This window comes from Glycine soja, chromosome 20, assembly GCF_004193775.1.
Source record: "Glycine soja cultivar W05 chromosome 20, ASM419377v2, whole genome shotgun sequence".
NCBI lineage: Eukaryota > Viridiplantae > Streptophyta > Magnoliopsida > Fabales > Fabaceae > Glycine > Glycine soja.
In genome coordinates, this window is record NC_041021.1 from 45692452 (window position 1) to 45719026 (window position 26575).

The 26575-nt window shown below is 31.8% G+C and overlaps 3 protein-coding genes across 4 annotated transcripts; 2 read left to right on the forward strand and 1 right to left on the reverse strand.

Moving 5' to 3' along the window:
- The first annotated feature begins 1231 nt into the window (after positions 1-1231).
- LOC114403104 (pleiotropic drug resistance protein 2-like) lies at positions 1232-14630 on the forward strand. 2 transcript variants are annotated; one of them, XM_028365836.1, is made up of 20 exons: positions 1232-1741; positions 2056-2176; positions 5070-5158; positions 5757-5841; positions 6393-6683; positions 6776-6866; positions 6977-7877; positions 8163-8323; positions 8456-8559; positions 8635-8800; positions 8872-8967; positions 9420-9568; positions 9727-10059; positions 10710-11000; positions 11089-11172; positions 11242-11375; positions 11485-11712; positions 12532-12703; positions 12809-13063; positions 13991-14630. In XM_028365836.1, exons 1-20 carry the CDS (start codon positions 1338-1340, stop codon positions 14258-14260), a joined length of 4425 nt encoding a protein of 1474 aa, XP_028221637.1. In that variant the 5' UTR covers positions 1232-1337; the 3' UTR covers positions 14261-14630. The 2 variants fall into 2 exon arrangements, with proteins under 2 accessions (XP_028221637.1, XP_028221638.1); XM_028365837.1 differs by having other exon boundaries at positions 9426-9568.
- A 1084-nt stretch (positions 14631-15714) lies between these two features.
- LOC114402366 lies at positions 15715-21051 on the reverse strand. The gene is made up of 3 exons (XM_028364905.1): positions 18273-21051; positions 16680-16990; positions 15715-16426 (listed from the first exon to the last, which is right to left on the reverse strand). Exons 1-3 carry the CDS (start codon positions 20531-20533, stop codon positions 16059-16061), a joined length of 2940 nt encoding a protein of 979 aa, XP_028220706.1. The 5' UTR covers positions 20534-21051; the 3' UTR covers positions 15715-16058.
- Positions 21052-23698: 2647 nt separating this feature from the next.
- Positions 23699-25718, forward strand: LOC114401288 (protein translocase subunit SecA-like). The gene is made up of 4 exons (XM_028363774.1): positions 23699-24230; positions 24829-24939; positions 25281-25361; positions 25473-25718. Exons 1-4 carry the CDS (start codon positions 23997-23999, stop codon positions 25554-25556), a joined length of 510 nt encoding a protein of 169 aa, XP_028219575.1. The 5' UTR covers positions 23699-23996; the 3' UTR covers positions 25557-25718.
- Positions 25719-26575: the final 857 nt, after the last annotated feature.

Sequence of the window (26575 nt, forward strand, 5' to 3'; positions counted from 1 at the left end):
TGAGAAATCGAATCAAACCAAGCTATAAATACCCCTAGTTTTTAGAGGTAAAACTTGGCAGTTTCTAATGCTAACAAATTAAAAAAAAATTCTAAAAATAAAGAATTTTTCTTTTTAACACATTAAATTAAATTTGTAAAATATATTTTTTATAATTAACTGTTTTATTATGTAATTTTTTTAGGAAAATTAGAAATTATCATTATTTTTTTAGCTTATGAATTGAGTTGGTGTCTATTAAATTTTCACATGAAAAGATGAAAAATATTATAAATTTTGCTACATTTATATGCATTGCTTATCATGAAATTAGAATAAAATTTAGCAATCAATAAAATTTTTAAAACACTAATACCTAATGTCTTTATAAAGATTTTTTAAAATTGGAATTATTTTATAAAATAATTATTTTATTCGAATTTTTTATTACAGAAAATTGAGTTTTTTTTTTTAGTTTTGATTTATATTTAGTTAAATTGAGTGAACCCCATTTATGAGATAAAATGATATTTACAAATGATTTCATCTATTTCCTTTTATATATATATATATATATATATATATATATATATTTTCCATACAATTACTAATTTAACACCGTTTATGAGACAAAATGATAATAAATATCTCCACCTACTTTCTTTTTTTAAAGATTTGTTAAACACATACTATTAGTTAAAGTTATTTTTTCTTAGAATAGAGAAACAAGTCACGTACAAGATTTCCGAACCACTTGTTTTAGTTTAATTTGTATGGACAAAGTAATGAAGTTTCGTTGAAAAGTCTTCCTAGTCAATTACTAAAACCACCCGTACCCCATTTGTGATTTGTGCGTTTGGAACTGTGTGAAAGGGCCCCCAAGGGTGTCATGCTTGTGCCTACAAAATTAATGTCCATTGAATTATCGACATCTAAAACATAGTAGTAAATTTAAAAATCGAAAAAATTATTTTTGGTTATATTTTTAATTACAAAATATCATTTTATCGTTTTTTTAAAAAATTATATAAGAAGCAATTAAAATAAAAACAAAGACATATTATTTCTTATTATAACTTTGAAAATAAGATACTATTTTATAATTAAAAGAGAAAGTACTACAAAATAAGAATAAAAAAATGTTGTATATTTTGAAAGGAAACTTTGCTGTACATAGTAAAAGGATTACAAATCCAATCCAATCATATCAATTATCAACTGAGCTATCCAAACAGTTGGTTTGAAACAATTTCACTAGAACCCTTCAAGCTTAATTTCCACACATAAATAAATGGTTTGGGACTTGTGAAAACTTCCCATCATATTTGGCTTCCCACACAAGAATTTTCACCAAAGGCATGGAGGAAGGGGTGGATGCAGATGAAGTGGTGAGGTCAGTGAGCAGCTTGAGGATGAGCATAGGGTCTATGAGCAGGAGGAGTTGGGTTTCAGCAAGTGTTTCTGAGATGTGGGGTGCTGGACATGGTGGAGATGTTTTTGAAAGAAGCACTAGAGTGGATGATGGTGATAATGATGAAGAGGAGCTCATGTGGGCTGCCATAGAGAGGCTTCCAACATTTGAGAGGCTTAGGAAAAGCATAGTCAAAAGGGCTTTGGAAGAGAGTGGAAGGTTCAATTATGAAGAGGTTGATATATCCAATCTTGGTTTTCAGGACAAGAAGAAACTCCTTCATGCCATTCTAAGGAAGGTTGAAGTTGACAATGAAACATTTCTCCGTAGGATAAGGGAGAGGATTGATAGGTTATTTTATTTTATTTATTATTGTCTTAATTCCTCTACCTCCTATATTATATATCACAAAATCTATTGTTCATCATGTAACCAACAACATAAACCAATCATTTGTTTGTTTGTTTGTTTATTTTTTGGTTTTGGTACGAGGCATGGACATTAATAGTTCTTGATTCTCATGTTTGGGCTACCAATTCATACTCATATTTTAATTGCGTATTTGAATCTGTTTTGGATTATGTTGTGTGATCTAATTATCTAAAAGGCTAACTGATGATGATTGTGAATTAAGTTTCATGTTTTTAATTTGTTGTGTTGATTAGAGTCGCTATAGAGATTCCAAAAGTTGAAGTCCGATTTGAGCATTTGTTTGTGGAAGGAGATGCATTTAATGGAACCAGAGCACTGCCAACCTTAGTGAACTCCACCATGAATGCGATAGAGGTATTCTTTTATTCCTATATTCATGTGTGGTTGAATATGTTACCTTCCACCCTTTCTAATCTCTGTTATCCTTTTAGTTTCAATACAAAGCTTGCCAACCCAGCTTTTAATATTTTTAATCAAATTAAAAATCGTCCACGTTGTATAATAAATGCAAACATATACGCTTTCTTGGTTACAAGGCAAAGATATGCTAATGAGTGGTGTTTTATATACATAAATATATATATAAATACTGTATATTAAAAAGAAAAGTTAGTTAACATTCATTAACTTGGGTATACTATCTGTTTCATATTAATTATATAAATTATTATGATAAAACAATCTTTTTAACTAAAAATATTTTATTAAAATATTTAGAATATATTTACAAATTAATTAAATATTTAGATGATATTATTAAATAATTAATACTAATTTTTATTTTAAAGTATGATAAATAATTGTTTTTAAAGTGAAAATATTTTAAAATAAATTAAAAATCTGAAAGTGATAGGAAATACGAGATTAAAGTGTAGTAATTAAAACATTAATAATATTTTCGTTATGTTTCTCAATTAATGACATTAAAATGAAAAGTCTTATCGACACATCACCTGATAATATTGTATTTGCTACTTTTAATTCTTTATTGAGCCTCTTGAAGACGATGTTTAATATTCTCATTAAATTAGTGAAAAATGCTCGATATACTATGTTTTTAGCACTTTTTTATGAGCCTAAAAAACACTCTTTTTTATGAGAGAATGATTTTACTTTGTTTCTATCTCTGTTAATAAATATATAAAATAGACTTTATTTACTTAAAAAATACTTTGTTTCTATCTCTTTGAAAGACATTAAAAATAATCAATTGAATATTTTTTAATTACTTAAAAAATAATGTGTATTGAACAATTTTTGTGTTTTTATATAATAAATATTTTCCAATAAAGAAATTATTTTTAATTTTTATGAACTCGTAAGATCTCTTAAAAAAATTCATCTACTAACAAATAATGAGTTTCAAATAATGCGAATTCTAATCAGTTTGCTAACTAAGAAAACAAAAGTAAAACATTTTATTAAGATTGTCCATTATATAAAATATCGATCAATCCAAAATACAGAAGAAAAAAATTATTAATAATATATAATTGAGAGAATTAGGAAAATGAAAAATATGTTTAATAGACGTGTGGAAAAAAAAATTATGCATTCTAATTTGTGTATAAGAATAATAGAAATACGTATGAAAATTTGTTATGTTCAAGAGCTTATTATACAGGATCACCACCTGCTTTTTCCCACGTCAAATAAATCGAAACGGTTTTTAATCGTAGATTACATATGATATTTTTTTATTTAAAAAAAAACAACAATACTATTTTACACTCCCCCTTTTATATCTTCTTTTTCTAGAAAAAAAATAGAGAAAGTTCAAAAGACGAGTACGGAAAGGAGAGATATAAAAATTTAGTATAGCAATGACATTTCTGATTTATTATTTGTTTGAATATGTATATTTTAAAACTAATAAGTATGTATATCATGTATTGTTGAAGTATGTTGGGTGTGCAGTGTTTTGAATACTTGAACATTCCTTGTTCCTAAGTTTGAGCTAACAGGTCCTCCAATGGGACCCACGTGCAACCCAACAACTGTGTTGTTGTAGCAGCTGCCTACAATGACACTTATTGATACTCAATGAAAAAATACGTTGACAAAATTTAGGGAGGGGGGGAGAAAATTGTTCTTGGGAGAGAGAATGTGAAAATGCAAAAATAGTGATACTAACCATTCATTGGTTAAGTTAGAGTTTGTTTGTTTTGCGTTAACAATCAATTCTCTTATTACACTTATCATTTAAATATAAAATTTATGGTTACAATTAATTAAGATACACATCTTAATTATATTAAAAATAAATCATATTAAATAAATTTTGAACATAGAGAAATGGGTTGACTTGAGTGAAGGTACTTGATTGGGCTTAAAGTCTCTATATATATATAGTTGCCTGTTAATTTTTATAATAGTTATTCAAAAGTCCTATTAAGGATAATATTTGATTGTTTAACAGTAAAATAATTATACTGAAAATGTATGCATATTAAACTTTAAACTTTAAATTTAAACTATAAAATTTTCTGCACTATTGGATAATTTAAAACTAAGTAGAATTTAAAAATAAAATGAAATAAAAATAAGATAACATATAAGAGATAAAAAAAATATTAGTAGGATTACATATTTTAAGGAAAAAAATAGAAAATATTTTAATTGTCAATAATGTAACTTCTATTTATTATTAAAAAACAAATTTAAAAATAGCTATTTTGAAATTGAAAAATAAATTACTGAAATATATTATTTAAAAAATATATCATGTTTATATCTATCAATCTGATATAGTATGTAAAAACTTAAATTGGGATTGAGTAATTTAAGTAATAAGATTTGAGAAGACAGAAAAGAAAATGATAGCTAATGCAAAGTCTTGAAACACTCAATGCAAGAATTTATAATATATGGAATATGGATAAGGAGAAATGTTAGAATCGCAATATCTAACACACTTCTTATTATTTGAGATTTATTAAAATTATAAAATTTCGTAAATCTCGCATTTTACTGATCTCTCTTGTGATTTGATTTTGAATGAATTTTAAACAACAAGATATAGTGTGTTGTTATTAATACTTCTCATTTTTACCATATATGCGTTATGCAACAATTAACTATTGAAGTATAATGAAACAACGATAAGTATTATGAAGCAAAGGATTTGTGAAGCAATCAATCTCAATATTTACAATTCTTCTTTTGAAGTGCCTTAAACGTAGTTGTTTAAATTTTTTAACAGCATCTGGCTACTGATATTTTATTCTTCTTGGTTTGTGACTTACAGAGAATTCTTGGATCAATTAATCTTCTTCCATCAAAGAGAAGTGTTATCAAGATACTCCAAGATGTTAGTGGAATTGTCAAGCCTGCAAGGTATTTCATAAAACGTCTGTTTCGGTAAACTTCTTCAAAAATATTTCTAAAAGACAAAAATGAGAGAAAAAAATGAAATGAATTTTTCCACAAGATAAAATTAGCTTATGCATAAGTAAATTTATAGAACTTTTGTTTAACTTACCTAAAAGATGATTTTTAAACGTATGCATAAACTAATTTAAACTTTTGGATAAATTTTAGTTCATTTTTTATTTTTATTTTCTTCTTCTTTGAAAAGTTTGTCCAAATAGACCCACAAAGTGTTTTTGATTAATTTGGTGTTACACAGTGCATTTCCTTACTTAAAAAGGAGTATAAATTGGGAATGTACCCGTAAGATTGCTTGGAGGAGGGATTAAGTCTCAATTGAACCTTACCTCATAGCAAATATGAAAAACAAAACAAAGGTTATATAAATGCCATCAGAGTTTAATATCACAGTTTCAGTTGTTGACCCTGGTTGAACTCTGTACAAAATTACTTTCTTGTGGGAAATGTATTCTTTTTCAAAAATGCATCAATGTACTATTTAAGGTATGTTGCTAACTTTTTTCCCACCCTTTTCCTATCTATTTATCTTTCTCAAACTGTTCAGATTGACCTTGCTTTTGGGGCCTCCAAGATCAGGAAAAACTACACTGCTGCAAGCACTTGCGGGGAAACTGGATAGGGATTTAAGGGTTGGCCATCCTCTTGCTCCATTTTTAAGAAACTATGCAATGATATCTTCCTTCATATATATTTTTTCTATTAAGTGATAATTATGCATGATTGAGGATTTCTTTTAACTAACAAAAACAAAAGAAAGGAAAAAAAAAACCCTCAATATTTCTCCCCATTTGCTGTGTCAGTCAGGATCAGTACGTATAGAATAATGATACTTCCCATGTTAAGCGAATTTAAGAAACTTATCATCATATCAGACATTATATTTCCTATCCTATCTGTCATATACTAATGCTTTCAAGTGCTCACTCGCTGCTTTGTGAATTCAATTCATTCCAATCATGATCATGTTAGGAATATGGTGAATTGACGTGTTCATTCTTCTATCATTATCCCAGTTTCGCATTATTTCTAACATGGTGAATATGATTCATTTTCCAGTATTGTGATTATAGATTGTACTTCTCACCTAAGGATCATAGACAAGGAAGTTTAGTAAAATGAACAATATAAAATCCAAGTTTCCTTGTTTTGGTTATGCATCATCAAATTTATACATCAACAGGTATCCGGAAGAGTCACTTACTGTGGTCATGAATTATCAGAATTTGTTCCTCAAAGAACATGTGCTTATATTAGTCAGCATAATCTTCATCATGGAGAGATGACAGTCCGAGAGACGTTGGACTTTTCTGGACGCTGCTTGGGAGTTGGAACAAGGCATGAACTACTACTAGAACTGATAAAGAGAGAAAAGCAATCAGGACTCAAACCAGATCCAGAGATAGATGCTTTCATGAAAGCCACAGCAGTGGAAGGTCAAGAAACAAGTCTCATTACAGATTATGTTCTCAAGGTTTGATTCCTCTATTTCAATTTGATTACTGTCCTTTCAGCCGCTATACCAGGTTTCTTGCCATCTTGACATATCAAAGAAAATGAATTCAGGTTCTTGGATTGGAAATATGTGCTGATACTTTGGTAGGAGATGAGATGAGGAGAGGAATATCTGGTGGAGAAAAAAAGAGGTTAACTACTGGTATGGGAAAATAGTTATAAGAAAATTTTATCTTACTAAAGAAAATGTTTACTGCTTTCTATTTCAAAATCTCCTGTTTGTCCAATTCTCAAGCAGTGGCATGGATGCAGGTGAGATGCTGGTAGGACCTGCAAAAGTTTTCTTAATGGATGAGATTTCAACTGGTTTGGATAGTTCCACAACCTTCCAAATTGTCAAGTTCTTGAGGCAGCTAGTGCATGTCATGGATGTTACAATGATAATCTCTCTTTTACAGCCTGCACCAGAAACATATGACCTTTTTGATGACATCATCTTGCTTTCAGAAGGCCACATTATCTACCAAGGTCCACGTGAGAATGTTCTCAATTTTTTTGAGAGTGTAGGCTTCAAATGCCCCGAAAGGAAAGGAGTTGCAGACTTCTTACAGGAGGTTACTTCCAGAAAGGAGCAAGAGCAGTACTGGTTCGCAAGGGACAAACCATACCGTTATGTCAGCGTGCCCGAGTTTGTTGCTCACTTCAACAATTTTGGCATTGGCCAACAACTTTCCCAAGATCTTCAGGTTCCTTATGACCGTGCCGAAACTCATCCTGCTGCATTGGTTAAAGATAAATATGGGATCTCAAAACTAGAACTCTTCAAGGCATGCTTTGCAAGAGAGTGGCTACTGATGAAGCGCAGTGCTTTCGTATACATATTTAAGACTACTCAGATTATGATAATGTCTTTGATTACCATGACAGTGTTTTTTAGGACAGAAATGAGAAGTGGTCACCTTGAAGATGGGAGAAAATATTATGGTGCACTGTTTTTTAGCCTCACTAATATAATGTTCAATGGAATGGCTGAGCTTTCATTGACTATTTTTAGACTTCCCGTTTTCTTCAAGCAGAGAGATTCATTATTTTTTCCAGCATGGGCTTTTGCAATTCCCATATGGATCTTTCGAATTCCTCTCTCTTTTGTGGAGTCAGGATTATGGGTTGTCCTTACTTATTACACAGTAGGGTATGCTCCAGCTCCAAGTAGGTATGAAAGTACACTAATTTGTTAATTTATATAAAGGAATCAACCATTCCAGAAATTTATACTGCTACATGTAGATATACTATAAATTTGTTTTTATTCCTCGTGTGAAAATTAAGAAGTGAATCATTGCATGTTTATGGTTTGTTATCTATGTGTGTGAGTGTTTTATAAAAATCTAAGCAATCGTCAATGTGTATTAAGTATTAACCCAACAACCTTGCATGGTACAATAAGATGCATGCTTAGGAATATTTTTTTTTTTATAGATTTAAACAATTATTGCAGATTTTTTCGTCAGTTATTAGCATTCTTCTGCTCTCATCAAATGGGTATGTCTCTGTTCCGATTCATTGCTGCTCTTGGAAGAACACTAGTTGTGGCAAACACATTTGGTTTCTTTGTACTGCTACTTGTTTATGTGCTTGGTGGGTTCATTATTGCCAAAGGTGAGCCTCAATTATTCTTTTTCTCTCTCTACTCAATTGGTAAAATTAAATGCATGACAGAAACCAATATTTCATTCACTCAAGCAACTGTGTCAAAAATGGTTCATGCAACTTCAATAATTTCATTTACAGATAACCTTGAGCCTTGGATGAAATGGGGCTATTATATTTCTCCTATGATGTACGGTCAGAACGCCATTGCCATCAATGAATTTCTCGACGAGAGATGGAGCGCTGTAAGATCTTTAACATGTGGAAATTTTTTTCTATTTCATTTTCTTGCAAAACTGCATTCATTTATCTTCTTGCAGCCCAACACGGACCATAGAATTCCTGAGCCCACAGTTGGGAAGGCTCTTCTCAGGATTAGAAGCATGTTTACTGAAGACTATTGGTACTGGATTTCTATTGGTGCTCTACTAGGCTTTTCTCTGCTTTTCAACATTTGCTTTATAATTGCTCTTACATTTCTGAATCGTAAGTTCCCACACTGCTGCTTGTTTCTCCTACTGCCATAAAACTGTATCTTACAAGATCTTACATTGCAGCATATGGAGATTCTAAATCTATTATTCTGGAGGAGGAGAATGAGAAAAAGGGAACTACAGAAGACAGTTCTGCTTCAACTGATAAATCATTTGAAAGTATTGAATCTTACCTTCTTTCTTGTCAATAATATACTGTGAAATTTGAGAAAACAATAGATATTTTCACTTTATTTCCTGTTTTCTAAAGTTTGTACAGGAAATAATGAAAATAACTTTTTATTGTTTTCTTTTTTTCATTATTTTCCTGTATAAATCTATTATGAAATCAGGAAACAAAGTGAAAATAAGAAATGTTTTCTCAAATCAAATGGCCCCTAAACTTTCTTCCTGGTAATGTTCTAACACACCAACTTGGTTTCATCACTTTTATCGGAATGTGTACTTTGCCCTGCATGGTTTGAAATGATTTTTCTATTGGTGATCTGCTAGGACTTTGTCATGTTTTCAACCTTAATTTCTTTGCTTAAATGTTAAAATTTACACCAAATATATATCAGCTATTATAATGTATTCCTTTTCAATTACAATTTACAAACTAAAATGTTTAGATGCAGACATTGATATGGCAGAAAAAAACACCCGAGAGAGTTCAATTCCCAAAGCAGGCACTGCAACAACCAAGAGGGGAATGGTGTTACCCTTCAAGCCTCTATCACTTGCTTTTGATCACGTGAATTACTACGTCAATATGCCAACTGTAAATTCTACACACTCTAGTCCTAATTTAACCACCTTCAAATGTTACTTCAGCATTGTTTTTCGCTGCTTTCTTTTCTTACCTGTGATAAGTATCTCTGTTGATTAAGTTGTATTAATCCTCCAATGTACGACGTCTTAACAGTTTTTTCATACCAGGAAATGGAAAAACATGGAGTTGAAGGGAGTCGGCTTCAACTACTAAGAGATGTCAGTGGTGCTTTCAGGCCTGGAGTACTAACAGCATTAGTAGGTGTAACTGGTGCTGGAAAAACCACATTGATGGATGTTCTAGCTGGACGGAAAACTGGTGGTTATATTGAAGGAAGCATCAGCATATCTGGTTACCCAAAAAAACAAGCAACTTTTGCTCGGATTAGTGGATATTGTGAACAAAATGATATCCATTCTCCACGTATCACAGTGTATGAATCTATTCTGTTTTCTGCTTGGCTGCGTCTTGGTAAGGAGGTCAAGAGAGAGATAAAGAAGGTGTGTTTTGTTCAAATCAACTCATATTGAACTTCAACCCCTTCCCCCTTCCCTCTTTTTCTTTATTTACAAAAAACATTGTATCAGCCAATCTCCACAATCTGAAACATGACAGTGACCTTTGTTTTTATGAACTCTTCATCCTTTAAGAGCATAGATAAAGTCATAACCACAGGGCCAAGTTTCCAAAAATTTTCCATTAGTAATGTCCAAGTACTTCGCCCAAAACCTACCTTAGTCATTCATTCCAACTGCCTGAGCTTAGTCTAGGTGTCTTTAAGAAACCATTGAACGGAAAGCCAGTGTAAGTTGGAACAACCATTTAAGCTGAGATTTCAGTTGTTTAGGAGTAAATGGATATTATTCTGGAAGAGTTTGTCTAAATTTAGACTGATTGAACATGGTTTTAATCCGTAAGAATCGTATATTTTTGTTAGAAAATAAATTAGATTATATGATGTTCATTTGGGCCAGAACCACATATAACTATTGTGACTGGTTTAAGCAACTGAAGAACATGCCTAATCGTACCGTTTTACTGATCTTTCCATTCTAGAGCCATGCTTTACTTAATAAAGTATGTAACTAAATTATCTCCATCAATGTAAATGTTATGAAGAATTATTTTTAAACAGCCTCTCTTATGACAGATGTTTGTCGAGGAAGTTATGAACCTTGTTGAGCTACATCCAGTGAGAGATTTTCAAGTAGGCCTTCCTGGAATAGATGGTTTATCAACTGAACAAAGAAAGAGACTCACCATTGCAGTAGAATTGGTTGCCAATCCTTCTATCATCTTTATGGATGAGCCAACCTCCGGCCTTGACGCTAGAGCTGCAGCAATTGTTATGCGTGCTGTTAGAAATACAGCGGATACAGGGAGAACTATTGTCTGCACAATTCATCAACCAAGCATTGACATATTTGAATCTTTTGATGAGGTATGACTTCCCAAGATTTGGAGGTTGAAATTATTATTTCTGAGAATTATCAAGACAAAATTCTCTCTCAACTTAATCTTTCCTTCAGCTGCTTTTGATGAAGAGAGGAGGACAAATCATATATAATGGTCCCTTAGGTCAACAATCTCAGAATCTTATAGCCCACTTTGAGGTGAGTACGATTTCTACACTGCAAAATCTATACATTCTGAAAATCGATAATCTTGTGAACTATTTGCAGGCTTTCCCGGAAGTTCCTAGAATCAAAGATGGTTATAATCCTGCCACATGGGTTTTGGAGATCAGTACTCCAGCAGTTGAGAGTCAGCTTAGAGTAGACTTTGCAGAATTCTACACAAAATCAGAATTGTATCAGTTAAGTGTTGATTGAAGTTGCATTCCCAGAGTACAGCCACTGTTCCCCTTTTTAATCTGAAATTAGACATGGTCTTCTCTTTTCATTTTTGACGTCAACTATTTTCAGGAGGAATCAAGAACTTATTAAAGAGCTAAGCACACCTTTAGAGGGAACAAAGGACCTTGATTTCCCTACTAAATACTCCCTTTCCTTTATCACTCAATGTATAGCTTGCTTCTGGAAACAGCACTTGTCCTACTGGAGGAATCCACAGTATAATGGCATCCGGTTATTCATGGCAATATCTATAGGTGTTATTTTTGGACTCATTTTCTGGAAAAAAGGAAACCAAACGTAAGTTCACTCACATGTTCTCCTTCTATGTATTGTACTTACAGAAAAAGTAGTTTAACTTTTGATTGGATAACCCATGAACCAAATAACATCAAAAGTATCATACTTCCTGGTTGGACAGTATTGGAACAATTTAAAGCTTTGTTCATATTGGATGATACTTCCTATTGTAATTTTAAAATTTAGGAGAAAATAGGTCAAGTTGAAATATTTGTAGGAATCATCAATATCGTGTCAATTGTTACTTAATGCAACAGTTACCATAAAACTGTACAACCATCTACAAAAACTCTTTGTTGATCTCTATTTTTTTTAAAAAAATTTTGAAAAAGACATCAGCTATGTATTTTATGAACAAGAAAATATCATGGCTATTTTCATGATCAGGAAAGGTGACTTGAGTGCCATGGTTACAAGTAAGGCCAATAAGGACTTTGCCTTAGGCCCAATAATAGAAAAGTTATTGATATTATATATATTTGTTGACGGTAATAAAAAATTATGAAGACACTAATGAGATTGCATTATGTTTGCCATCAAGTTACTGCAAGAAAGAGTAATTTTAAAAGAATTAAAAATTGAAATTTTCATTTTAATTTTTCTTTCCTACTTCATTCTTAATATTTTCTCTTATTTTCCTCTTATTTTTATTATTATTTTTTAAGACTTGAAGTGACAAGCTTAGAAAGTTAGAAGATTAATATAAAAATTAAGAATTACTATTTCATTAAGTCTTTATATAAATTTTGCCTTAGGCCTTGATATTTCTAGACATGGCCCTGGGTGACTTAGCTGAGGATAAATTGTTTTTGTCTGCAGAGATACGGAGCAAGATCTTATGAATTTAATGGGAGCTATTTTTGCTGCTGTTTTCTTTCTTGGAGGCTCCAACACTTCCACTGTTCAACCCATAGTTGCAATTGAAAGAACAGTCTTCTACCGTGAAAGAGCAGCTGGAATGTACTCAGCTCTACCTTATGCAATTGCTCAGGTAAATGCAGACATATCCTTTCACATAAAACAAGGCAAAAATAATTGATAATTTAATTCTCAATGACTGAGCAAATTTATGATATTTGTAAACATTGTGTTGCAGGTGGCAATAGAATGTATTTATGTTGCAATCCAGACATTTACCTTCAGTCTTATCCTTTTCTCAATGATGGGGTTCCTTTGGCGAGTTGACAAGTTCTTGTGGTTCTACTTCTTCATGTTCATTTCATTTGTCTACTTCACACTTTATGGCATGATGACTGCGGCTCTGACACCAAATCCTCAAATTGCTGCAATTGTTATGGCCTTCTTTTTAGTGTTTTGGAACGTATTCTCAGGTTTCATTATCCCAAAATCGGTAAGTAAAGCAAAGCAATAATTAAATACTTTTATAGCCAGCGAGTAACAAAGCAAATTGTTCATTTCCCTGCATTAAATACAGTTCTGAAACATTAAGTGCACTTATTGAAATCTTTTTGCAATGCATTCTATAAGTCACAGTTTGGATAAATTTTTGGACCATTATGCATGACACATTTACATGCACTTTACTTCAGTTGGTTGAATACTGTGTATGAATTATTTTAAACCTTGGTACTTGAGTTCGATTTCTAACAGGTAAAAAAACATCTCCACAAATCCATTTACAATCTCAAAGTTACTCGCACACCCATAAAATAAAATATCTTTTTTGTGTTCAGCATTTTCCAGAACTCAAAAGAATCAAGTGCTGACGGAAGTTATAGGACAGGGATGCACTTCTTTGACCTTTGATATTCCTAGATTTGAGGAAACTGAATTCTGTGCTAAATGAAGTAAACTTTCACATTAGTCATTGAAATTACAAAAAACGAAAATTTGATCCCTGAAGTTAACAATTGTCGGTTTTTTAATCCCTAATGTCAAAGTCTGCCAGTTGGATCCCTGATTTTGATAGCTACCAGTCACTTTTGTTCTTGACTTTGGTGTGGATCAGTCAACTTGATTTCTAACATCAAAAACCAAATTAACTGATGGAATGATTATCGCAAACTTCACACACCAAATTGGCAATGATTGCCAAATTCAATAACTAAATTGACTGATTTAATAATGTTAGGAACTAAACTAACCGGTAGTGCCAAATTTGAGGACCATATTGGTTGACAGTTGTTGAAGGCAGGGAATAAATTTGCCTTTCTGTTCTGTTGTATTAGGGAATAAATTGATTGGTGGTGCTAATTTTAGAGACATTGCTTAAACAAACTATAACAGTATAACTATTGGCTGCTTCTCATTTTTGTAGCAAATTCCAATATGGTGGAGGTGGTTTTACTGGGTGTGTCCAACTGCCTGGAGTGTATATGGCCTAGTGACATCCCAGGTGGGTGACAAAGATACTCCTATTCTGGTACCTGGATCAGAACCAATGACAGTGAAAGCATTCCTTGAGGAAGAGTTCGGCTATGAATATGGCTTCCTCGGAGTTGTTGCTGTGGCTCATATTGCATTTGTTGCGTTGTTTCTTTTTGTTTTTGCATATGGTATCAAAGTCTTTAATTTCCAGAAGAGATAAGTAACACGGAATAAATGAACAGAATAAACACAAATAAAAGAAAGTAGTAAAGATAGACATTTAAAGGTTTTTGTAGAATAGATATGTAGCATTATGCTTTTCCATACTGTCTGGAAATTTTCACTTGTGTGTAGTTTTTGGTCATTGTTCAACACCTGAAGTTTGGCACCAACATATCCTTCCAAAGTGTACAAATGATAAAGACTGTTTTTGGTCATTATTCAACTTCTGAAGTTTGTCATCAACACATATCCTTCCAAAGTGTACAAATAATAACAACTGTTGTGCATATTAGTGTGAGCAATGGACCATTTTTAAGAGAAGTTGACGTTCTTCCTATCAAGGAAAAATATTGGTTTATTGTCCTTCATCTCTCTCTCTCTGAGTTTGAATTTCTAGTAGGTCATGTATAGTATACTAGTCACACACGATATTTTCATTTGCTTCTCATATCCATATCCATATATGAACAGATACTTTTGTGTACTTCACTGAAATATATTTGTGAAGTATCCAAGCAGTTAAAAAAAGTTATGAGAAACTAATATAGTTACATGAGGCATAGAAACATATATAATATCGAATCATATAAGCATTGTTCCTTAACGAATAAAAAATTGGAAACTCTTCTCGAGAAAGGAATGGGATTAATATTTTTCTTTTATCCTTAGACAATAGAAAGTGATTTATGATGATAATGATTTATAATTTTTATTTTGTTTTTAGTAAATGTCCAATAAGCACGTTTTTAATAAGTATAATTACTATTATATATTTCTTTCGTTTATGTGTGTGTGTGTGAAGTTTGCTTACTACTTGAATTAAGCAATTGTAGTATTGGGCATTGAAAAAATATGATATGCTTTGATAGTGTAAAGTGTCTTTACGATGTCATCTGATTATAATTCAACATCATATATATTAATTTTGTTAATTTTAATAATAATTATCTTAAAAGTTATATTAAACATGATTTTTTATTTTTAATTAGTTGATAACGTAAAAACATTATCCATTAAACTCCTTAGCAATATAAGAATTGAATCTATATGAACATATTACTGGAAGTGAAAATTTAGTACTCTGCACAGAATTTATCTCACACTCAGATTATGCTGAACCTGAACAAAGGGCAATAAAGATCTGTATTAAGTTTATATATCATGTATTTTTCTACTAGGCATCGAGTAGGGCATCCTTTAAAAGAACAGAGGGCGTTCAAAACCAAAATTTAGGAAATCTGTTTAAATATAGATGCAGAGGTCCCACATGGCACATGACATTGTTTCTTGGAAACTCAAGTCTCGCATTAATGTCTATTCATAAATTCTGTAATAAATTGAATCATTTATAAAGTTATCCATATACTAATAATTTAAAATGACAAGCAGAAGCGAATAAACTTCTAAAAAAATATATTCGTAAAAATAAATTTAACGTAAATGCCAAATAACTATAAAAACAGCTTACCCTCACCCTTAAAGTTTGATAAAATATTATTTCAGAACATTGGTGACATTCATCCTGATCAATCATTATAACAAAAGCCTATATTGCTCATTACAAAAGCTCAGGATTATGCATCAGCTTTGGTCAAGTTCAGTCAAAACATTCAGAAACTGAAAATATATCTCTTACAAGGACTTTTAAATCAAATTCCAGTTCCTGAACTATATAAATAACATAAACTACTAGCAAAAGCATAGAGAAAAAGAGATTATGCAATTAGAACACTCAATATTAAGCGTCAGGGACCATGAAACTCCTGAATCGATCTTCAATGACAATGACACTGTAACTATCGCTTCTCATCGGTTTTAACAGGAGCTTTATCCAGGTCATCAATCTCCTTCCTACTCTTTACCATACTCCATTTCTTACTATTGAAATCTAGTTTGTCCAAGTCCTCCGCAATTCCCACATAGCCATAAAGAATATTCTCCACTTTGTCTCCCTCATCTGTCTCGCTAATGTTACAGCTTTTAATACCTTCAGACTTTACTCTCTCATATTCAGCTCTACCGTGATTATTATCAGAAAGATATTTATGAAGCCTCTCTGCATCTCCCAGCCCACCAAACGTGCCAAGGAATTTCACCAATACAACACTTTGATCTGCAGGCTTCCCTAAGCATAATTTGATTCTTCCTCTCACAAAACCTTTGCCTGAAAGTTTAAAATAAAAAAAAAAAATTGCCCAATGCGCAGTTTTAACAAGGCAACAATTAATGAGTAAATTCCAAGGTGGAATAAAAGTTTCATGTAATTATAAATTTAACATGCATTGTGCTAAGCATGCATATTCCAGTGGATGATTTATGCATATAATCAAACTAAGTAACATTTGGTTCATTATAAATTATGTTTAAGTTGAATAAATTACTATTCGTTGAATCACAACATCTAAACACAAACATACCTCTTAGAAATCCCTCAATTGTTTCCATGCTTACAACCTTCCAGTTTTGTGGATTGTCATCAGACATCGATATGTTATGGATGATAACAATAGGAGGCCAAAGAATCAAATCCTCCTTTTGAGCCAAAGCCTCTGCCTGAGGCAAGACCTGGGGAACCCAAGTTACTGTATCTTGAGGAACAACAGTATCCCATCCCATCAGAACACAAACTGCTTTGTGAAGACCCAAGTGCTTTGCTCTCAACCCGGCCTTATGGGACATAAAAGCATGAGTTACTAGGCGTTGAGTGTCCATGAATTCTTTCGACGAGCTGTAACCATACAGATAAATGGGACAAATAAACATGTTATGAGTTGCACAGCATAAATTACACTTCATCTTAAAAAACAAAAAAAAGCTTACTGGTAACTTGTACATTATAATTTTTTCTCGAACATATAAGAGTCCAGAAAGAAAGCAATTCACTAATTTCATTAACAGACAAAAAATGGCAAGCATTAAAATAAAATAAATTTGGTGGTTATCTTCAATAATAATAACTCAAGTCAATCAGAAAAAAAGATAAAGAACACACTTGAATATCATAATCTTCAACAGTCATCAGAAAAATGGTAGCATATAGCCACTTGCAAGCCATTGACTTGCTAAGTACTTCAGATTAGGATTTTTTTTTTCCAATCATAAGTTCCCTAAATCATTAAAATAATCATCAATTTAAATTCCCTAGATTATTGCCTACAAGAAAAACCATTAAGCCTCATTATATACAATTCCATATTCCTAATCGCTACACAAATGCAGCATATCTCTGTGAGCACTTGAAGCCTCCACCCTCTTCCTCTAAAATCTAAAACCCAAAAATCACAGCCTTAGTTGTACCCGGAAAATCTATCTTCACAGCCAGCAGTCCTCATTCCTCAAAGCTCTAGATAATTTTAACCTACCAGTATTCTCCTATAATTACTATGTCATGACATGTTAGAGCAATCCTTTTAGTGGCTGTAGATGTTAGGCCAATAATTCAAAATCATTTACCCTTTGAAGATCAGAAGCCACATAAATTTTCCTGTCTCAGGTATCATAGCTATCTTCCCTTTCTTCCTAAGCATAACTAATCTGCAATTTCTCGGGAATCTAAAGGTTAAAATAAATACTTAACAAATTATTTACATTTTGAAAATACAATTAGATGTCAGTTCTAACAAAAGTTCTAACCTAAGGTACCTAACTTCAAAATCATAAAACACAGCAGTAAATTTAATTATAACTTTCACCATCATTCAAAAGAATAGACACCAGTTCAGCTAGCTTTGAGACTCATGTTCATCCACAAAGCAGTTTACCATATGTTTGGTCCTATTGTCATGGGATTGGTGCTATCAAACTGTCCACATATCTGCCTTAGTAAAGTACAACAATTATACATACCAACATGTTTACTTCCAAAGTTTGGGAACCTAAAACATGATCCCAGGAATAATAGCACACGTACTTGACTCCACCTGTGAGTTAAATACTAGACAACTCCTTATTCAACATGTGAACAGAAGAGCTCCATTTAATAAAACAGCGTCACAGAAAAGAAAACAGACCTTCTGCCACATACGATGCAGTACAAACTACCCGCTTTTCCCTGGTCCTCGTACCTTCTTTGCACATATAAGTTCAGATTCAACTTCTTGGAGTACATTAAGAAATTTTCATGTACCATTTGATTAAATTCCTCAGAGCCCTCAGTTGGCTCAGATTCTGCAGCACTTATCCAATCTTCAGATGATTCATCATTAGCTGCATGCTTATTCTCATCATATCCATGATACTTTTTCCAAACTTTAGGCTGCTTTTGAATTGCATTTCTCTTAGAAAAATGCTGGGATTTATACCAGTTTGAAGAACTAGACTTTGAGTGATGCTTTATATTTTGATTGGAATACTTCCGAAATTGAAATGAATGCCTTTGTACATGTCCCATAGAACCTTGAGGTATAACCCACTCATCAGATGGAAAATCTTCTTCATTCTCCAACTCGTCATATTCTTTCTTATACTTCCTGTATATCTTAGGGTTAAATTCAACATTACCAGATGAATACAACATATCCATATCTCGGTCATCTACCCACTCTTCACATTCATATGCATCTTGAAATTCTTCAGTTGCACCCCATTTACTTGATTTTATTGTTCTCAAATCATGAACATCTATTTCATCATTTGGATTGTATTTTCTTTTCATAAGTCTATCTGAATGATCATGAATACCAAGATCCTGTCTCATTTCCTGCACCTTGACACCTTGTCTGTAGGTTTCTGAATTATGTTTAGACAAAGGTGGACTTTGAAATCTTTCTTGCTGGAGCCCAGGACCTCTATCTCTTCGAGATTCATATTCTGTTCTTAAAATTGGTAATCGATCAGCCTCAGGTGCACCCATATGTGAAACTTCATAGTCTTGTGGAATACTCTTCCCATTTTCAAGATGCTTATATCCAGATCGCAAATAAGCCTCACCTTGCATCGATGCAATTGATGTTCTTCTCACATCATGATAGTCAAAATACTTTGGCTTCTGCAATGCAGGGTGATCATGTACAATAACCCTTCTTTGATTGCCATAAGAATCTTCACTCTTACCAGTTCTATCTAAATCTGGATGTGGAATACAAGGTCTGGAAAATTCCCTATTATCATATTCTGTTACAGATTGCTCATAGTCCAATCGGCCATGAGGAGCTATCCTTCTAGGTAAATCATCATACTGATATAATAACTCATCCTGTGCTGCTCTTACCTGTAATTTGTGATTAAGATAATCCTCATGCTCAGTCCTGGTAGGACTAAACTCACATCGTTGGTGACATGCCATATTCCTTAGCCCAATTTCAGGACCTCTAGCAGTGTCTATAATTGCCCTTTGCCCATGCCCACTAAACCCTACAGGTTCTGCAAGTTTCCTGCTGTTCCTTGATAGATCATAAGATGCAGGTAAACAGATGCCATCACCATGTGAACATAGAAAATCACCCCTTGACATTTCTATGGAGGAGTCTCCATAATCCCTCATGTGAGAAGGGCCTGCAAAATCTTTTGCGTAAGAGGGAGATACAGCAGAATACGAAACATCCCTAGCATGAACTATAGTTTTTTCCGCCCTACTGTGTGATTCTGTGATGGGCATCTTGTCCATAGGTGGACCATCTCTGTGATGTAGTCGCCCATGCTCAAATCTACCCGCCGGCACACCCCTTGGCAGTAGAGGCAAGTGCTCACCAGCTTCTTTGTACCGTGTTGTCACACTTACATCCATATCCGGTGGAATAGACCTATATCCATACGATCCTCCAAGTTCATTTTCACGTACCACAAACTTCTGATCCACCATACCACCCAACCTGCCCTCAACCAAGTCCTGCTCTCTATCAAGGTATACACGCTTTCCATCCAAGTTTCCATCATCAACAGAGTAATCCGTGGTTTTTGACAACTCATATCTTGCTCTCAAGCCTGGTGGTGGTGGTTGTGGTGGTGAGCAACTTCTATTATGGCCAACCCCATCATCAAAATGTGACCTTTTCCTCACTGGTTCAGCAGGAGGTGACCTTGACCGAACCCTAGCACTCCTTCTACCACCACCCACATGCTGCCAATCATAGTCCCTCCCTTCAAACCCATCAGAACCCCCTTTGTTCCCACCACCACCAACCCTTCTCACCCCATCCACCTTCAGAGGGCTCACCTTCCTCTGCCGTGCCGAATCCGACCCATCTCGTCGGTTTCTCCGAAATGGGTCGGGTTCCGATTCGAATCGGTGCGGTACACCGTGCTCTTCCTCGCGCCGCCTATTATATTGCATGCTTAATTCAATAAACAAACGCAAATCCTAAATACCCTCTTGGTCGAATTAGGTAATTCCCAAAAGGATCTTAGAAAAAAGCGAGAAACCCTACCGATGCACAAACCCTAACCCTAGAAATATGTTGACTGGAGATTATCGCAGATAGAGATCAAGCAAAAATCTATGAAACGACTAATAATGAGGTGAGATTTATTGCTGTTGCCAAACCTTTTGGGGAGAAGCGCGAAGTTGCATCGACGCAGTAAGAAGATGAAGCATCATAGCCAGTGTTTGAGTAGGTAATTTAGGGATTTCAGTTTGAAATAGTAAGAAAAAGGAGAATCTGAGGATTAGAATTGGAAAGTGGGGAGAGTGTAATGGATAGCTTCTAGCGTGAAGCACTGAAACTTCAAGGTTGATATTTTGGATTCATGGTCTTTTCGTTTGTGCTCGACCTGGTTATTGTCAAATGCCAAATTCGATCATTGATATGGTATTGGTCTTGAGGGTTTAATTAAATTTACTATTTACTGACAAGGATAAGTTCTGGACTTAGATGCCAGTACATGGTCTACTTGCAATTAACTAATTAGCTACGAGTAAAATAATGTATAGTATTTAATGTAAGATAGCTTTTTTAACAACTATTTGCAAGTGGAGTATTATCTAATTGGATGTCACATCATGCCATGATCTGTATAAAAGTTGGCATAAATATATGCAAATAATGCTACCAAGTTTAATCAGGTAATCCCTAATTATATGATCCTATTGATTAATTCGAGTACGTTGAAAAAATAATTAATTACATTAAATTTTCTAATTGTTTATATTTTTATTTTTTATATTTTTATTTATTTAATTATTTTTTATTTATATTTGAAATGAATAATTAAGTAATAATAGATATAAATAAAAATAATTAATACATATTATAAAAAAGACAAACAAATTTTTAAAAAAATGATTAAGAATGTAGGGAGTATTTTTCTTTACCAAACAAATTAAACATGTACTTTTCAAGACTAATTCATTTGTTGGGGAGATATGATAAAATATGATAATAAGATAAGAATATGATATGATACACTCTAATTATATTTTATAGCCAATAATACATTAGATAATGAATATATAAATAATGTTTAAATGATAAAATTAAAATTATAGCTTCGATAAAAATCACCTATAAATTTTTAAAGGCAAATATTTTATTGGCCTTTAAAATTGTACTATTTTAAAAAGAATAATAACTATTTAATTTTGAATATTTTAATTAATATTATAATTTAAATTTATGTGTCAAAATTATTAAATATATATTAAAGATAATAGGTTTAATAAAAAAAATCATAATATATATGTTTTATTTTATTTTTTGTTTCTAAGTGTAGAGAATTGGTTAAATTGGAATATCCTCACACCAATTAATCCAACTCTCTTAAGTATAAAAATTTGGTTAAGTTGGAACAATCTCACATCAATTATTCCAAGTGTCTGTGGTGATATATGTGTGTGTGGTGTGTGTTATGTAAATTAATATATTATATGGGCTTAAATGAAATTTTGGTTATCTTATTTTCATTAATCCATAAATTTAGTTCTTTCATTTTAAAATATAGACATTTAATTTTCCTATTTTAAAGAATATGTTCTCTTAATTTAAATTAAAAACACTTAGTTTTCATATTTTAGAAAATTATTTATTTTAGTCGAATTTTTAATTTTGCATACATTTTATTTTTTTATTTTGGTTCAATCAAACCCTAAACTTAACATATTCATTTAAGGTACCATAAAAAATAATTTAATTAATTACAATGTAAGAAATAAAACATAGAAAAAAAATAAAGAATGAACAAAAATTGAGAATTTTTTAAAATATAGGGACCAAATGTCTTTTTTTTAAAAATAGAAAGACCAAAATTACATTCAATCTTATTATATATTATGTTTATTAATTATAAATATATATAATTAATATATTTCTATGTATTATATTTATTACATATGAATTTAATATATTTTTTTGCATAATAATATTATATATATATATATATATATTATAATATATGTAATAATTATTTCAATATTCAACATATTACATATAATATAATAAATAGAGAGAAAGAGACTTTATTCCATTATATTATTTTCTAATTGAGTTTTTTTTCTTAAGATAAGAAATGTACTAGATCGATAAGATAAAGCATACTTATTATATTCTATATTAATTTATTAACAAGTCATTGGTTTGAGTGGTACTAGACTTAGTCTCTTTAAACAAGATTTTAGGTTTAGTCTTGTTAATAGAAAAATGTAGTTCGAAAGGGAAAAACATTAAAGATAATTAATCCATTTTTTCGATGGAAATTAATTACTGACAAAATCAGTGGATTCTTCATATCAATAATATGGTTAAAAAAATATTATATATCAACTACCAAACTATTTTATTTTAAAATTAATTGATTTTAAATGTAATTATTGGTTTTAAATGTAAGACTTTATAACACCCCATTCACATATACTTACCGAACCACGCGATACACAGTAGAAACTAGAAACTATGGTAACATTGCAAAATCCTTCCACAAACCATGGAATCAAATAACATATATAGGCTGTGGGCTTTGATAATATGCTAACAAATATACTAATCCTACTCGAGTAATTGAGACAAGTGATATGGTAACTTTGCAAAAGTTGTTGCATAATTCTTGTGCATCTCAAAAAATCTAGATTACAAACTATAATGCTATTTTGCTACATTCTTTTATTTATCGACAATTGTCATTTAATGTTTTATCATAAAAGTTTCAAGTGGGGCTACATCAACTCATACCGAACTACTAGTGTAATTAGCATTACTCAACCATAACTATGGTAATTTCTAAGGTTAGATTTACTTAAACCAAGATGAGAACTGATTCAGAAAAGTTACATGGTATAGGTTTCCCAAGTGTGTCTTATGCATGAAGTAATGTAAGTTGGCAACTCCAAACACGTAGATTGCTTCCCTATTCAATGTCCATTATCTGACTTTGGATATAAGATTACAACTTTGCAAGTGCCTTTTGAGAAAAGCAAAGATTCTAAAGCATATTCGTTTGACAAACAATACAAAACCACATCATAATCCATCATCAAGTGTTTGTTCATTGTGGATGCAACATAATATTATTTTCAGTTTTACTACAAAATCTTGAGTGCCATTATCATTTATCAGTGGCTCTCTTAAAGGAATCCTCAGGAAATAATAATATTCCTCAAATGCATCCAATATTTCTATTGAAGAAACAAATTTCTCATAAAAGCAAGGAGCTCCTGGGAGTGTCTTTACTGCATTTAGAAGTCAAGAGAGAAGCAGTTGTTGAAATGGGAAGAAAGAATATTGAAGTGAAAGCAATACAAGCCTCTTGTTGAAATACATACAAGTGATACAACACAATAGTTGGAGGAGCAAGTTGTGTGGAATCATATGGGCCTAGTTTGCAGCAACAGAGAGGAAATGCAGAAAATGAAGAACCTTGGAAGCAGTGGGAGGCTATCAGCAGAAGAGTATGAGGATGAGGAGATTTCAAAACTGACCATCTCCACATTTCAATCTAAGGAAGAGGAGATTGAGAGGAAAAAGATGGAAGTGAGAGAGAAAGTTGAATTTCAACTTGGTCGTGCTGAAGAAGAGACTAGGCGCTTGGCACACATTTGGGAAGTAAGTTTCATCACAAGGCCAGCATCATTTTCATTTTTCAATGTTATAAATAGTTATAAAAACTTGGTTAGATAAAGTGAAGGCAACGTGGTCTCAGTGGGTTCAATTCCAAGATCAAACAATCCCCAATGTTATAAATAGTTCTTGGGCATGATCATCATTTTTTATACAATGTTAATGCTACTTAGAGTTACTATATAATTTGGTACCTCAAACTGACATCTTGCTTATCTTTAATCCTTGAATGTGTTAACTTGATCTTATTTTAGTCTTTTTGGAGACTAATTAGTCCTCAAAAGTGCACATACATATAATTTGATCCCTGAATGTATTAATTTATCTCACATTTTGATTATATATTTGTGATGAAAGGACCAAAATATGAACAATTTAACACATTTGAGGACTAAATTATACAAATAAACATTTTCAGGGACCAACAATAAACATAATGTTACTTTCAGAGATCAAATTATATTAACTCTACTTCTTATTACCCTGCTGTTGACAGCAGAGAGCTTCAGTTAAAGTTAAATTCTAACATCAGTTATTCTAACCATTAATGTCCCGTGTTGTTTTTGTCATAATACTATACTAGGAGCTTGAAGTGCTGGATGATCCCATGAGGAAGGAAGTTGCAATGGTACGCAAGAAGATTGACTTGGCTAACAAAGATTTAAAGCCACTGGGACTCAACTTCCAGAAAAAGGTATGAAGTACCGATTAATTAGTCTCGGGGTACACAAGATTTCATCCCTTCGTTATAGTTCTGGAGAAAATAGTTTATGTAGCGAGTATAAAAAATTTTTACATTATCATCTACTCACAAATTAATATTTATGCTAAATTTGTTACAATAACTATTAAGTCATATTTACCTTCATTTCTAATTTATCCAAGTGCATCGAAATTAAACTTTGTTTTAAGAAAAAATTAATCATGAATAACCAAAAAAACTTTGAAAACGCGATAATGCATGGTATACAAAAATGGGATGGTTTTGTCAATTTTGACAAGAGTGAAAACTAATCTTTGATATTTTTCTGTTAGGAGAAAGAGTATAAAGAAGCCCTGGAAGCTTTCAACGAAAAGAACAAAGAGAAGGCTCATCTAGTAGCCACACTAGTTGAGGTATAGTACTTGAACAATCTATTTCAACGTTTTGATCTTTCAGTGTCTTGTTATCGTTTTTAACTGTCTTGGTAACAAATTTATCTCGTCATATTTGCAATTTATTAATAGATGCTGACTGAGAGTGAAAGACTGAGGATGAAGAAATTGGAAGAGCTATGCAAGACCATAGAGTCTATGTCACTGAAACAATAATTTCTGTGTGTGCGCTGAGTTTACTAGCTTGATTTATTCAATTTTCAGTGGCTTGTGTTTATATACTTACATTCTTATTTTTCAAAATGCCTTGTTGATGGAAGCATGTGCATGTGAATAAAAGAAGAAAAAAAATGAAAACGAGTTTTCACATTGGATTAATTGAAAAGAGGAAATGTGCAGCCAGACATTGCTAGTGTCTCTTCTAAATCTAAATAAGCTATGCATGAATCTACAAATGATTGGATGAGATTATAATATGAGTGAGAAAAAAAAAGTTAGTGGTTATAATATCCATATGTGTTTGATAATTTAAGTTATTTCCATAAAAACTAACTGAAAAGTTAATAAAATTGAAAGTTGAAAATTTAACTAATTAAATTATAATAGTTGAAAAGTATAAAATAACATAAAAATAATAAAATCATGATTTATTTAGAAAAAGAATGAACAATTTGAAAAACATATTAATAATAAAAAGAAAAAAATATAAAAAAACAAAAATTAGAAACTAACATTTTAAAAATTATTATAACGTTTCAAAAATACTAAAAGTTAATAAAAAAATTATTAAAAAAATTGTTTATCAAATAATTAAACAAGCTAAAATTTAATAAAAAAAGATTAATAACTACTTGAAATGTCTTACAAACATAATCAATTATGGTCTACAATTACAAAGAAAAATTAAAAGTTAAAAGTTTGTTTTTTATAGTTAATTTTATTTTTTTCTATTTTATCTCTAACAATTAATTTGAATACGAAACTAACCCTCATGACATCCAAGCATAAGAGAATAATATTTCACGGGGCATACACTCGCAATTTTTTATTTCTTTTTGAAAAATTTAATTACAACACACGTCTCAATAATTTGCAGTCACCGAAAGGTCCAAATACTTCTAGTACCAAATTCCTAACTCATGCAGAGAAAAAAAAAACTTAAATAGATATTAAAACTATTATTTGAAATGTATAAAGTTGGGTATGTCAGAAATACACTTGTCCTCAATAATTGC

Excerpts from the sequence above, each read along its gene's own strand:
- LOC114403104 (XM_028365836.1), top strand. The coding sequence starts at position 1,338 with ATGGAGGAAGGGGTGGATGCAGATGAAGTGGTGAGGTCAGTGAGCAGC. Across the intron at positions 5,842-6,392 it reads AACTGGATAGGGATTTAAGG|GTATCCGGAAGAGTCACTTA; the intron begins GTTGGCCATCCT and ends ATACATCAACAG. Across the intron at positions 11,713-12,531 it reads TGGAAAAAAGGAAACCAAAC|AGATACGGAGCAAGATCTTA; the intron begins GTAAGTTCACTC and ends TTTTGTCTGCAG.
- LOC114402366 (XM_028364905.1), bottom strand. The coding sequence starts at position 20,533 with ATGCAATATAATAGGCGGCGCGAGGAAGAGCACGGTGTACCGCACCGA. Across the intron at positions 16,991-18,272 it reads TGCATCGTATGTGGCAGAAG|CTCGTCGAAAGAATTCATGG; the intron begins GTCTGTTTTCTT and ends GTATGGTTACAG. Across the intron at positions 16,427-16,679 it reads AATTGAGGGATTTCTAAGAG|GCAAAGGTTTTGTGAGAGGA; the intron begins GTATGTTTGTGT and ends TTAAACTTTCAG.
- LOC114401288 (XM_028363774.1), top strand. The coding sequence starts at position 23,997 with ATGGGCCTAGTTTGCAGCAACAGAGAGGAAATGCAGAAAATGAAGAAC. Across the intron at positions 24,231-24,828 it reads GCTTGGCACACATTTGGGAA|GAGCTTGAAGTGCTGGATGA; the intron begins GTAAGTTTCATC and ends ATACTATACTAG. Across the intron at positions 25,362-25,472 it reads TAGTAGCCACACTAGTTGAG|ATGCTGACTGAGAGTGAAAG; the intron begins GTATAGTACTTG and ends ATTTATTAATAG.